This window comes from Triturus cristatus, chromosome 5_1, assembly GCF_964204655.1.
Source record: "Triturus cristatus chromosome 5_1, aTriCri1.1, whole genome shotgun sequence".
Classification (NCBI taxonomy): domain Eukaryota; kingdom Metazoa; phylum Chordata; class Amphibia; order Caudata; family Salamandridae; genus Triturus; species Triturus cristatus.
The window spans coordinates 811,852,568-811,868,000 of record NC_140587.1 but is presented as its reverse complement, the minus strand read 5'-3'; the positions used below and the strand labels follow the sequence as shown (position 1 = coordinate 811,868,000).

Genomic DNA, 15,433 nt, shown 5'->3' with positions numbered 1-15,433 from the left:
GTTTTAAGAAGTTACCTTGCTTCTCTTTCCACATTCATGATAGGCAAATATTATTTTTTGGCCCAGATCAATTCTCTTTTTACTAAACCGTTTGGGCATTCAAACAGATCAGGGCGCCCCAGTTTCTCTACTAGAGTCTTATAATAGTGCAGCCAAGGAATACATTTGGCCCTCTCTAAGATCAGGCAATCTATGGCTATTTTATTATGATTCAATTCTACTTCCGGATTGGTCCACATCCTTATTCAACGCAATAAAGGAGCCAATGCCACCAGGTCAAAGACATATCAAACCGCCAGTTCCTGATGGACAATGTAGGATGATACAGACTGAGGGACAGAAAGCAGATTTCTCAAAAATGTATTCTCCACCATTTAGAGGTCTCCCAAAACCTTGTATACCCACCCATAACAGGTGATGACGATACGTGTTGCAACATAAACGTTTAACATGGCTTGAATTGGTTTGGCCCCTCACCTTTTAGCAAAGCCAAGAACTGCAACTATAGCTCTTGACATAGCATTTCTCGTTGCTTTTCTTTGTGGGCCAGGTGCCCTTTTTGTCATACAAGACCACCAAATAGGAGAAGGTAGTAACCCTTGTAATTTTTTGATCCTCCCCATAGTGAGTTATTTGTTTCTTGGTTCCCGGGCCCATAATCATTGTGTGCGACTTAACAAGATTGGTATTTAAGTCTAATGATGCCATAAAGTCTACAAAAGAGTTAAGCAGACTATGTAGTTCTATAGCCGCCCTTGCTAGTAACACTGTTTCATCCGCATAAAGGTGTGCAGGAATTAGCTGAGTACCTGCCCGGGGATTATCTTTACTAGCTGTGCATAAAACCAGGCCCACATTATTTATATATAGAGTGAACAGCATGGGAGCTAATATGCACACCCGTCTAACACCCTTATGTACCTTTACAGTTGAAGAGAGACTGCCCATCTGGTTATATATTACAGGGGCAGAAAGGTCCCTATGTAGCTCATACAAAAAATTCACGATGTTTAAGAACACCTCCATTTTAATCAATAATAACCAGTTGTGATCTAGTCACTCAGTCGAATGCCAATGAATGGCCCATAAAGGCTAATACATTGACCCTCTTATAGCTACAGTGTATTTTCCAACTATCAGCTGTAAGTTGAGGCACTGGTCTATGGTACCCTTTCCTATTCTAAAACCATATTGCAGATTGGAGAGTACGTTATGTTGTTCTAACCATTCAGACAGTTTAACAAGTAATAATTCTTCCGAAAACTTTAACTTCTGAATCAATGAGAGATATTGGCCTGTAGCATCATGGGTCAGATCCTACTCCTTTCTTGAAAACTGGGATGATAATGTACACTGACCAGGAAGTTTGTAAACTAGTCGTACACTCTGCATTAAAAACATTTGTCAGGATTCTAGACCACATTGGGAGATTAAGATCAGCTGGAATACTGCTGGGCCAGGAGCATTATTATTTGACATTAGTAAGAAAGACTCAATTACTTCTTCAGTAAAAACCATGGCATAATTACCACCATCAAATGCTGGGACAGAGGAGGTTGCCGCTTCTAAGGGATTGCCATAAATACATAAAAATTTGCTACCCAAATATCTGCGGACATGGAGCAATCAATAGGACTATTACTAGTCCTCGAAAAAAAAGGATGATTTACAATATCCCAGAACAGGGCACTATTTTAAGACATCTGTACGCAGTAAGTCATTCCAGGCTTCCGTTTTAATTTAATTTTTTCAAATTTCAAAGGTTTCCTTGCAGGATTCTTTACACCTAATTATCTTTACTTTATACAGGGGGACTTACTTCAGAGCTTTTATTACCTTTTGATGAACCTCTGAACACTTGTGATCACACCATCTTTCCCTACCATTGCTGACTTTACTTATAGGTCTAGAGAGGCTGTTGCCGAAATGTTTGCATATCCTGCAATAATCATTTAGGAATGTTTCCCCTTTGGTGACACCTTCTAAACAATGTTTAAAGTCATCTCTGCAAATAAGTGTTAGGTCATTGATGAATTGATCAAGGACAACCTTACTCCATTTCAGTCTACGGGCCTGATCCTGGGGGATTATATCAACAATATTGGGACCCCCTATGGGGTCATTCATTTATCCTTCGCCCCAGTTCAGGATTAAAAATGAAGGGTTATGGTCACTAAAATAAAACCTCTTGACCACACAGAACAGTACCAACTGACCCAAATAAGTAGAGATAAAAATATAATCAATGGCAGTATTCTCTCCTCCACCAGTAAAAGAAGGAATGCTATCCCCTTTCTTATTTTCTCTAGCATTTGTAAATTAAACTCAGCAATAATGTCCTCCAGCAGCCCCCTTGCTGCGTGAGCTCAAAATGAACATTTGAGAAACTCCTGGGGCCAAGTTCATCAAATACATGGCATCCCCTATAAATGTACATTAAAATTGCCAAGGATCATAACCGAAAAGGAGGTAGACTGCTTGTCCCTATTCAAATCTAAACAGACTTTAAGCTAATCAGATGCTCATTGGAAATACCCCTCTCAGAAGAGCTGTAAAAATTAACAATAAGTTCAATAAGTAAGCTGGCAACATTTTTGCAAATGTTTTTGGACCGCCAAAAGGTTACTGGAGCCTGTATTAAGCTTCTGATGGGTACAAGCAATTTTAAGGGAGATAAGAGTAAGTAGACCTCCCTTTGCCCTGCCCGCCTGTGATGGTTGGGCTGGTTCAAAATAGGACATAAACCCATCCAGAAAAAATGTGTTATCAGTGTTCCAGGTCTCTTGTAAACCCAATATATGCTGGCCCAGTAAGTTGCTGAGCCATCCCAAATCTTCTTTCTTATTATTTAAGCCAGCAATATTCAAGCTGAGAACATTCAGCTGACTTATTGGACTCAAGACTATATTACTCCTGATTGTGTTAAGGGGCCTTACATGGGCGTCATTGCCCTTTGCCTGGGGTAGGGAGATGGGGCTGACATCAGTCAGTCGTTAATGTCTAATTGGCACAGCTGTTGAAATCTATTTTTTATCTTTATATTGGCCTCCTGTAGACCTCTTTCCCTTACTGATGACACTCTTGGAAAGGTATTAAGATATCCTGACTGATCCAGCTTCCTAGGAGAGTAGAAAGAAACCACGGGAAAGTGCTCTGATGCCCTCCAAATGAAAATGAAATGCAGAAAAATACAACTCCCCAGCAATATCAGGTGGAACGAAGGTAATAACAATACAGTCACCCTCTTCAGTTTACCTCCTTGAACCCACCCAGTCCACCTGTCTCGCCATAATAATATGTGAGGAGGCCTATGAGCCCGACCGCAATAGGTTGTTACACCAATGTTTGGTTTTAAGTATAACCTCTGAGGTGGATGCTGATAGAAAAGCACTCAATGGGGCACCCCCACCAGGACAGCCATCAATGGTGTTACCTAAGGGGGGAGCTGAAGCCAACACAAACCACCCTCCATGACTGTTGATTTAGTGGAACAACGTGTGTCAGGCCTTTGTGTTGCCCTGCCGGAGAGGGAAGAAGGAGAAATCCTTTTGGGTGACTCCGCCATAGAAGGTACTATCCCCCTTGAACAATTGTTTGAGCTAATGTAACGGTGCCCCCTTGGGCAAAATCCAGGCACTATGAGTGTCCTTTACAGCCTCACTAGGAGGCTGACCCTTAGGAGTGCCTTGTGGATACTCAGAGCCAGCAGGGTGTACATTATGACCAGGTTGGGAATCACTAGTAAGTTGGTCCGGGGTTCGGCTCCTGTTATCTGATAGCAAAACATTTAAGCGTTACAACAAACAAATGATGGACGGAATGCTGACAATGCAGACATTCTCCCCCAGTCAAGAGATCTGGGTTAAATCCATCGTTCTTTTGCCCACTACGCCACCCCAGTTCAGACATGGCCATGTGCAAATCAGTCTTGACCCTGTGCCTCATGGGAACAGTCCAGCCCGAACTGCCAAGCCATGTCTTCCCTGGACCGGAATCAAGCATCCTAGGACCGGTTTCTGGCTATCAGCCTTCATCAGCCAGGATAGCTTGACTCCAGTGGCGTAGTGAGCACGGGTCCCACGTCTGGGAATACCCATCCCACTTAGGGCGAAAAGCGTTACAACAAACAAATGATGGACGGAATGCTGACATGCAGACATTCTCCCCCAGTCAAGAGATCTGGGTTAAATCCATCGTTCTTTTGCCCACTACGCCACCCCAGTTCAGACATGGCCATATGCAAATCAGTCTTGACCCTGTGCCTCATGGGAACAGTCCAGCCCGAACTGCCAAGCCATGTCTTCCCTGGACCGGAATCAAGCATCCTAGGATCGGTTTCTGGCTATCAGCCTTCATCAGCCAGGATAGCTTGACTCCAGTGGCGTAGTGAGCACGGGTCCCACGACTGGGAATACCCATCCCACTTAGGGCGAAAAGCGTTACAACAAACAAATGATGGACGGAATGCTGACAATGCAGACATTCTCCCCCAGTCAAGAGATCTGGGTTAAATCCATCGTTCTTTTGCCCACTACGCCACCCCAGTTCAGACATGGCCATATGCAAATCAGTCTTGACCCTGTGCCTCATGGGAACAGTCCAGCCCGAACTGCCAAGCCATGTCTTACCTGGACCGGAATCAGGCATCCTAGGATCGGTTTCTGGCTATCAGCCTTCATCAGCCAGGATAGCTTGACTCCAGTGGCGTAGTGAGCACGGGTCCCACGTCTGGGAATACCCATCCCACTTAGGGCGAAAAGCGTTACAACAAACAAATGATTGACGGAATGCTGACAATGCAGACATTCTCCCCCAGTCAAGAGATCTGGGTTAAATCCATCGTTCTTTTGCCCACTACGCCACCCCAGTTCAGACATGGCAATATGCAAATCAGTCTTGACCCTGTGCCTCATGGGAACAGTCCAGCCCGAACTGCCAAGCCATGTCTTCCCTGGACCGGAATCAAGCATCCTAGGACCGGTTTCTGGCTATCAGCCTTCATCAGCCAGGATAGCTTGACTCCAGTGGCGTAGTGAGCACGGGTCCCACGTCTGGGAATACCCATCCCACTTAGGATGTCAGCATTCCATCCATCATTTGTTTGTTGTAACGCTTTTCACCCTAAGTGGGATGGGTATTCCCAGATGTGGGACCCGTGCTCACTACGCCACTGGAGTCAAGCTATCCTGGCTGATGAAGGCTGATAGTCAGAAACCGGTCCTAGGATGCTTGATTCCGGTCCAGGGAAGACATGGCTTGTTTTTTTTTTCTTTTTTTAGTGGGTGCGGCCCTCTCAGGAGATGAAGAGTCCACTGTGTGGTTCTCTTCCACTGTAGTTAATGTCCTTGTTGAGGGTTCACTGAGTACAGATTCGCCCTGACCATTGGCCTACTTAGATTCCACTGCCAGCCCTCCTTTTGCATGCTGCTCAGCCACCCTAAGTGAGGCTTTCCCTGCCCCCAGTCCCAGCTTCTCCTCCGCATTCTGGATTTCCTAAGACATGGCTCCCACAGATGATGTAAGGTAAGAAATTATTGAAGCACAAATACGTGAAACCTTAGTTCTGGATTACAGGTGGATTTGCGCTTACCCACATCTGGAGTCAGTTGATGAACGGAAGAGGGGTGGCTCAGCCTCTGCCAGATGCTGACGGGCGCAGATGGGCCCACCCTTGGGCCGGGCTTTGCATGGATGCGTCCTGCACTGGGGGGTTGCAGCGCACATTGATATTGCACCAGTAGGCTCAAGTGGTATCAGGAGGGGATTCTGGGCTCTGAAGTCCCCAGCAGCAGCGTCATGGCTGCGGCTCTCCCCCTCATTGAACCCAAATTCAGCAGGGTGTTTTGGATAGGGCCCCAGAAAGGGCAGGCACCAATAACACCAGGGAAACACTTGCAGGTCGGTGAAACACAAGTCCCCTATAAGACTTATTTTCAAAGTGTGTGTTTATATTGGATTAGCAGGGGTGGTGTAAATCACTATTGTGGTGGGCTGAATTTGTGTGTGGTTGCAGGTACTAAAATAGCTGGATTAGTGCAGGTCAGGATTTGCTGTTTTAACTGATGAAACTTCAGAAGGCTGGTAGCCAGGAATGAAGCAGGTGAGAACTGTGAGTGCATCACCACAGTTGCCTTTGGGTCCACGGTTGGGTAAATCAATTGGACTATAGACTGGGGTAGGGTTGAATAATTGCCTTTCCCAAAGAGAACAGAGCCCTGTCAGTGCTGCGTTCATCAGATGACTGTCCTTTTCAAAAGATACTCTACTTACTGCAAACAAAGACTGAAATGAGCAAATGACCGGCTTTATTGTGCTCCAATCCAAGTGAAATGTGTGTGTCATGAAGAAAGCATTAAACATTTAAAGATACAAAAAACAATACAACTTTCTGTGGGATATCACAATGCAGGATGTATGACCACAAAAAAAGAATGACAGTGCCCTACCACCTTCAACTCAGATGGGAGGAGCTGGTGGTCAATGGGATCAAATACATTTGATAGATCGGAGCAGATGCGGCAGCTACACCAGCCCTAAAACCAGCGTTCTGAGATCTTTTATACGTGGTGCTACTAATGCTGACCCTATGCTTTCTTTAGGGCACATTTGACTTGACTGATCCAGGTTTCCACAAATCTGTTGTTTTTTTCTAGGCTGCATTAACACCCTAGATTACCTATAGGAATTTTGCATCAGCCAGTGAAAACCTTTCCTGGAGCCCCTTCAGAAAATTAGTAGGGGCTAATAATGGACTTGACCATGCTTTGAGAAGATGAACATTGAATTGCAAAATTAGTACAGTGCTGCGTTTTGCGAAGTTCATTATGGCCATGTCTTGAAAATCTTATTTGGTAAGGCAGATGTTTCACATTCTTCGATATATGTATTTTACCGTCATGATAGGCAGGCAAGTTGTCTTCAATGAACTGCTTTTTGTGCTTTGGGCTATCTTGTGACTTGGCACTGGACTACATGGGTACCATGGGCCATGTCATGAACAGTTGCAGTGGTGCAGAGTCAGGCGCCTTCTTTCAAGAAAGCTGACTATCAAAAGCACATACAGTTAACTTGGACATTTTCAGAGCTAATGCTTGATCTGTGGATGGTTCGACTCAGAAATAGGGAGCACTGGTTGCCGTTTTCTATAACACCTTGGGGCATATTATCAAGGAAATGCGATAATTATCGCATTTCCTGCTTAGCGCGACTTTGCACGACGCTGGCTATCGCTGGATTCAATCGCCGAGAAATCGCGTTATTATCAACGCATATCTCCATGGTGATCAAAAATCGGGCGATAGCATGGAAATAAGGGTTTATCGCTGGGAATCCAGCGATACGCCGGCAGCGTAAGGGGAATCCTTGTTAATAGGGAGATGTGGATTGAGCTGTACAATCCACCTCCCATGTATCATATAGGCAAGTCATGATTTTCTTAGACGTTAGTTTGTGACGATAACCGCGGTTAGCGCGGCTTTTTGTAACACTACGTGTCCTGGGCCGTCTTGTGAATACGGGGAAGGACAGTCAGTGATAATTTCCTGTTAGTTTTGGCAGGGAACGCCTACTTTGCATCTCATTAGAGATTTTAAAGCCAAAAAAGCGGAGATATGGCCCTTGTTAATATGCTCCCTTGATCTTTAGTCTTTGGATTTATGCAGTTGTATAAGCTCAATATAAACGAATGGGGTTTCATCTTTGGGTGCAGCACAGCTTCACAACAATGATGTGGATAGATTGATCTTAAAAATATGTAACTCTTCGGGGTAACCAAGAGTGCCGGATGCCTCAGCCCAGGATCTGAGCTTTATGAACTCAGCTTGCCACATGGTCAAGACAAAAGCTTAGCGTCACCCTTTGGGCGGTGAAAAGCTTTTGTTGTTGGGATAACACCCATTCACAGTTATAGATTAGAACTTAATGGGGTCTTGTTTATAAAATTGCATGTTTTCAAATCCTACAGCATAGAATCTGGTTTAAGATATAATAAAAGGGACGTACCTGCAAATTAATGGCGGCATTTGTGTTCTCACACGAGTGCCTGATGACGCCGAAGGTCGCCTCGAGCAAGGAACAGAAGGGATCCTATACACAGAAAATCAGGAACAACAGACAGGAACATGTTAGGATTCAGATCTGATGAAGCTAAGTGAGAGGAACTGGACAAGGGGGATGAGATGCGACTACAGTAGGCAGCAGAATCAGACCTTACAGAGATGCAACAGACAATTCCAACCATCTCTAGTAATTCCAGGTTTTTATTTGAAGTTTACTAATTGATGATTACATCTTTACAACAGAGCAACATACTAACAATATTATATAAAGATTGGAGGGGTCCAATGGATTACATCAGTTACAGAAACCATGAGCCTCATTTACTACATTTGTATGCAAGACAGAGCAGCAAGCCTTCCTGCTGCACTTCTGTGAATCGAAAAAAAGGGCAGGAATGTGCTGTATGTACAAGATGAGGCGCATTCCAGTACTTTTCCTGTGCGCTAGTGCACAATGGGCTCCCATGCGCCAAAATAGGCACCCTTGCGCCATGGTGCAAGGGTGTCTGCGTTGTTGGGGTGATTCTTTTTGCGCAGGAAGGGGCTGACAAGAGGTGTTTCCACTTTCTATGCATGCTGCAGTATGCAGCACACACAGAAAAAGGATAAACGAGAAGTGAAAGTATGTCTCCTCGTTGCGCCTGCCTTATGCCTCCCCAGGGGAGACATAGGAACCTGACGCATTCCCAGGTTTACAAAACTTTGAAAATCTGGTAATGTGTCAGGTTCCATGGATGTTGCATGCGAACACCCACAGCAACACCTATGGAACGCCCTTTCAGGCAGAGTAATGCGTGAAAGGGGGCCATTACAAGGCCATGAAAAACCATGCAGGATGGCTCAACCTGGCCTTGTAATTATGGGTAGGCAGAGTGCGCTACCGGTGTGTAAAAAAAAAGTAAGCACCCCCACGGCTCAATGGGCTTAGAGAAATTACCCCCATATGTTCTTACACAGTTGTCATTATTGTCTATATATATTGCATTCACTCCTCATCATTCTCTGTAGGTGGACAGGAATAACAAACTCATTAATCAAGTATGGCAGTGATTAGTGATTAATGAGTTAGGAAGCGAGACGAAATATTACAGAAACACTAACCAATTCAAACCCATTTATACGTTGTTCTGCCTTTCTGCTAAGACATGCGTTTTTCAGGGATGTAGCAAGGGTACTAGGGGCCCTAAGGCAATCATGGAAATGTGAGTGCATTTCATCCCCTTACAAGTATGGGCCTAGAACCTATTGAACTTACTACATTATAGTTGCTAGCCTCTTTTCTCCTATCTTTGTGAAATAGACCTCTTTTGCTGCTCAATATTTCTCTAGCTCGACACCTGACCCTAGCTCACATATAGCTTAGTTGTTACAATTGTTTCATGTGTTTATTATTGCATTAAATAATGAAATAATGAATTACTTAATTAATGTATTTATTTATTGTTCAAGTAAAGGTATCATGCAGTTGCGTAGCTAGGCCTTAGGCCGCCCGTGGTGGCCCCTGCATTTGCCACCCATGGCAGCCTTTTCGATGTGCAGGGGGGGATGCTGGCGATTCATGCGGCCGTAATGGATGCAGGTCAGAGCAGGGGAGGGGGCGTTACGGGGGTGCTGCCGATTCTTACAGCCGCAGGTAAAAGAGCTGGGGGCCAGCCGCCGCACCCAAAACTCGTGCCGCCTCTACTGCCCACCCCTCCCCCCAGCTACTGCACTGGTACCACCAGGCATATTTACAAGCCCCTATTACCATAGGAATGTCACTTTTAACAACGTTCCTGTGGCGATAGGGGCATTGTCATATTAACAAGGCAACACCACCTTGTAAAAGGCACCCTTTCGCGCTGTAATTTGCGGGAAAGGGGCGGACAAAGGTTGTTGAGGTAGGCGTTCTGCCGCAACACCCATCGATTTTAAGGCTGCCCCATATTTACAAGGGTGGCGTAAACATGTGTATATTTTAAATGAGCTTTGTGAAGATGACTGCACACAAAATATTAAATTAATACGAGTTTATTGTTTTTAAAACCCCATTATTATTTATTTATAGAATGCTTGGTCAATCCAAAATGGATCATAGTCCAAAAGATAGAACGCCCTCTTTAGAGTTCGGTGGGTGACCTACAGATCAGCAGAGAGATGTCCTGGATGACCCTGTTAGAAGACCACCCACCATAGCCAAGGATCCTCAAGGGGGATGGGGGATTTCTGTGCCTTCAGCGGGGCCGCTGTGGCTCCAATGAAGGCACAGAAGCTTTGCCCACTCAGCAGAGCTTCTTTTTTTTTTTTAAACAATTTCCAGAAGCAGGTTTTTTTCTTTAATTTAAAATAAAAATATATAAATTGTCCTGAAGTCCTGACTTTTGTGAGTTTTGTACCAGTGGGTGGAGGTCATCTCTGTGGTTTCCTGGTTTGGAGACTCCCAGGCTAACCCTGGTGGTCCCAAAAATGAAAAATGAAAAAATGTACAGCATATGTTATGCCCTTGATAGAGTGGGAGGTCTAACGTACATTGACCAATGGCCCCGTGCCAGACGATCCATTGGTGAAAGGTTTCTGCTGGCATAGCCAGCGTAGGCTCCACTGTTAGAAACATGCTGCTTCCCTCACTCTACATTGAGTGGGGAAATTTAAGTTTGCCGTATAGGACATCATTGCTTTTTGATGGCTGTTCCACATTTTCCAAACTCTAAATGAGACATGGGCAGCCTTGTTATTATATATCAATCATCTCAGTTGACAGCAAAATCACTTTCTCCAATACGCTTATTTATCGCCTCCAGGTGCTGTCAAACCTTTTAGCTGTTCTTTAGATTCTTTTCTGGTAAGTAAGACATAGTGGACGTTAAATTTAGGGTTTGGTCCTGCATGTCCAGTGTCGCTTCTTGGATGAGTCAGAATTCTTTATAACTCAATGGTGACAAAACTAAAATGCTGCTTTTCGGTTCTTCTACCTCTGTATAGTACTCTTCATGGTGGCCTCCTGATCTGGGCATCCTTTCCACTACTTCTGCGCCAGCTTGCAAACTGCATATCATCTTTGACACTAAGCTCTCCATCATCAATCACATTAATAAACTTTCTAAAATGTGCTTCATGCTAATTCGTACTCTGAGGAAGGTGGTTTACTTCCATTAAACAGTGGTGCAAATAGTTAGTTTATCCAGTCTTGAAAGTTGCAGTTCTCGATACCCAGACCTTTCCATCCTACCTTGCTCAAGGCCTTCAACGTTTCCAAAATGTTGCTGCGCATCTGATCCTTTGCCACCCTATATGTTCCTCTATATCCTTTCATCATAGTAACCTTCACAAGTGATGTATGTTCAAAGCTTTATGCATTCGCCACTGAGCATTTCACCAAATAGGACCTTCATACTTGTAACAATATTTATTTCTAAATCATATTGCACATGCCATCCACTCTTCATTTGACAACCTTATGCATATTGCAAAAGTCTATCGTGCTTGGTTTGGCAGTCACTCCAGCTCCTTTTTGGGTTCAAAAATCTAGAACGTGCTTTATAGTGAGGTCTGTCTTGTTCATAACCATCTTGCTCTCCTGAAAGATATTACAACTTGGCTTTTCAAATAGTAGCATGCATGTCTTCTCAGGTACTCTCTGTATCCCAAAGCTCCTGGCCACCCTTTTATGGTAACATAGCTCTTCATACACTAGGTCCTGACCTAACCTCACCTAACCTTAACCTAACTAACCTAATCTAATCTAACCTAACCTAACCTAACCCAACCCAACCCACCTAACAACGGGTTGTTGGGGGCACAACATTCAAAAGTGCTTGTCTTGACAGGATGCACTCTGCCACCAGAAGTTTGCACAATTTTGGCTCTTTAAATAAAAAGGGAAAATTGGCAGGCAGGGAAAGACACGTCTGACAAAAATGTGCTGCTCAGTGAGCATTTTTGTGTGTGTGGAGAAGTGTGGCTCACTGGTTAGAGGTGGCAGATCCGTAAGCAGAGAATCGGCCAGGGACCAGGGTTCAATTCCCGACGCGGCAGGGTCGTGGACCAGGGTCAAAACGGACTCTATAATTCTCGCCTTGGTACCTACTCTAACCAGGAACACACTCGGCAACTCTGGGCATTAGCTTGCCTCATCTCCACAACGGTCCCCCACATTCGCCGGGGATGCCTGGTTTCACCTTGGAGATACCCTGGAGGGACCATCTCACAGGGATAGCCAGGACGGGTTCCCCAGCGGTCTACAGCGCCACGACGCCTCAGGGCAGCAGTGCGCTTTACAAGACATTTACATTTACTTATGGGTACAATCGTCCCTTATTAATATAGCCCCAAAGAGTGATGGCACTCCAAGTAGCAACTGATTGTTCTTTGCCATTTCACCAGGAATACCAGGAAGGTGGTGGTTGGTTGGGATGCAAAATTAGTTTACGGCGCTATGAGTTCCTCTACTCCCCATCAAATGTGTATGCGTTTATACTGCCTGTGTGGCTCTTTCCCATCTTTCCTCCTGAGTGTGCGCAGTTCTACTGTCTTTTTGCCCGTTTTCTATTTAAGCTACTTATTCTTCCAGTGTGATTCCATCCACTTCCTACCCAATCAGGCCCTGGGTATGGTTATACTACTATTGTGGTCTCTACACCCCATAGCCCTTAAGACTGTGCATGCAGTTATGCTACCTTTCTGGTCTCCAACCCACCCAAGCTATGTGTAGTTGTTCTCTCAGGGCACTGATCCTCTGTGAATTTGTCATTCACACATTGACTTGGTGGAGCACTGTAGCAACCATTTGCGTCTTTTTTTGTCTAGTTCAGTACAAAGCAAAGGTTATAATGGACGAGTCATCAAGGATGCAGTACCTTACTGGGTCGGTTTACTTTCTGAGAGTTGTTATCCTAGTTCAGCTCAGTTTTGTGGACCCAATTAAATGGATTGCGATTTGCACAAGAAAATACAAGTATTGGAGCACGACGTCCTCAGTGACATGGAGTCACCTCGATAATACTATCCTCCTTTTTAGGTCTCACCAACAGACAGCTGTAGCTGCTAATGGAAGACACCCAGTTACCAACACTATACAAAATACATACATACAGTGCAAACTTGTGGTCACCACTCTTCAAGCATTGACCATTATGTTTTCTTAGTGGTTTAGTAGCTGTCATTCACTGGGTGGGCTGTATTTAAACCTGTGGTAGTTCGTGGAAGGTTACAGAGAGCTTTAAATAGTCTCAGGTGGTAAGCTCTCCACTGTTCTGCCCGCATCACTGTCTCCCTGCCGCACAAAGATAACCCCGTAAATCAACAGGGCACAACATGGCCTCTGCTGTCATCCTTTGCTGCCTTACACCACCCAGTCCGTGGTTTTGTCAGTGTTTGTTGAATCATATCGCATGTGTTGGCAAAGGCAAACCATTCCAAAATGGCCGCCGTAAATGGCCGCCGTACATATGCAGACATACACAGTGGCCATCCTGTAACAGATTTTCTTGCAGTGGATTTTCATAACTATATGAAAATCCACTACAAGAGTACTGGAGCATATGTGTGTCCTTGCACAGTGGCCATTTTGTGATGGATTTTCAAAAAACATTTAAAAAATCCATTAGTAGTTAGTCGTTGTGTATAAGTGCATGCTCTGAGCTACCTAGGGAAGTAAAAACATGATAAAGTCACTAGTTTAGCTGTCAATAGCAAAGTAGATACCTATTGGCTTTATCAATGCTTGTTTCAATGTAAAAAGAGACAAAGATAATAGGCCTAAATCTAATGTGCTAGCACATGCAAACAATATTGGAGCTTGCTTTTGTCTGCATTTGATAGCACAATAGAGCCAGGCATAAGGGCTTTGCCAAGGCTTGTGCGTTACTTCAGATACGAACATTCATGCATTTAAAGTGGACGTTGAATGACATTATTTAGATTAAAGTATATTCGATATAAGAGGTTCCACTGGGAACCCATCTTAAACATGTGCTAGGTTTGGATCGATAGAAAAAACCCAGAATTGCATGCAAAGGAGCAAATATGCATTCAAATAAAGTTATCAATCAGCCATGGTCAGTCGATAGTCATTCCATTATACTGTCAACACAAACCACAAGGTACATTTTTTTTAGATGTTTTATAGGGACTCCGATGGGTGTGTGTGAGTGTGTATGTAGGTGGAGGAAGGACAGGAGTTACAGTGCTTTTGGGCTTTTAGAAATAAATGTGCTGTTCTGCTCAAGCAGGATTGTTACATTGTTGTTAGCACGTGTCTAAATACTTTCATGGCAGGAAATATAGCAGGCTTCTTTTTCACTTAGAAGCTTGCATCCCCTTGATACAGTCAGGAGATGGTAGACATTTACAGCAGGCTTCAGAACATGGAGCATTCAACCGAAAACTCTATCTAATCTTTAGTCATTTGTTAAAATAACAAATGGCATTAGAACCCACCTGATTGGACCGATTCTGGCATGCTTTAATCTTTTCGCTGTCGCAGTTCAATGAAACTTCTATAAAAAAAACAGGAAAAACACCACATTTTTATCCACCAGCTTATCCAGAGACAACAAAATTGAAATGCATTAAAAAGAAAAAATACGAAACAGAAAAGACTGAATTGACTATCGGCACAAAAAAACACAGAATAACTAACTGAACATGGTAACAAGGAAAAGAACGAAATAATAGAGAGTTTAAGTCATAATGAGGAATGATAGGAAACCAAGAGAAAAATAAACAGGTAATTGAAAGAGAAAATAAGAACACAAGATTTTTTGTTAAATGTGGGAGTCAAATCTAGTACAATACCAATACCACTGCCCTCATCGCTTTTATACAAGCCATACAGGCTCTCTGACTGAACATCCTCTACCTCCTAATGTCCGGTAGGGATGGAAGTGTGGGCGCTGCTGCAGCTTTCTCTCGTGTTTGAGAGTATGAATGCAGCTGCAGCGCGTGCAAGACTGGTGCTTGAGCTGGCTAGCATTTTCAGGCATTCTACTAGCTCCCGGGATCACTAAGGGAGATGTCCGCCCCATAGAATCTATGGTCAAAATATTTTATTCGATTTTTTGAGAATAGGTAACATACAAAAAAGAGCTCCGAAAAGGTACAAACATTAATCAAAAACTATAATATAAATAAAGATAAACATTCTAATTTTATAATGAAGAAATTCAAGAGTATAATACAAAGTACCTACATAACTAAATGATATCACCGCAAATAAAAAATAAAAAGGACAACAGCATACATTCATAAAACAGATTACAGTGCTACTAAAGCTAAACATTCATACTACACAAAGAAATAATTAAATTTGTACATATTATGGATTCAACAATAAATAATCATCAATTGGTTTCCAAAAATGCAAATAGTTCGGATTATTATGATTAATACCAGATAAA

The 15,433-nt window shown here is 43.6% G+C and overlaps 1 protein-coding gene across 2 annotated transcripts in view; it reads right to left on the bottom strand.

The window, feature by feature from the left end:
* Nucleotides 1-15,433, bottom strand: part of LOC146831505 (adhesion G protein-coupled receptor E1-like) — a 722,905-nt gene that overhangs the window by 195,678 nt on the left and 511,794 nt on the right. For both annotated transcript variants that reach the window (XM_085605840.1, XM_085605842.1), the window contains 2 exons: nucleotides 14,475-14,533; nucleotides 8,002-8,085 (listed from right to left, as the gene is read on the bottom strand). In XM_085605840.1, the coding sequence (XP_085461966.1) occupies nucleotides 8,002-8,085; nucleotides 14,475-14,533 (143 nt within the window). The remainder of the gene's footprint in view (nucleotides 1-8,001; nucleotides 8,086-14,474; nucleotides 14,534-15,433) is intronic.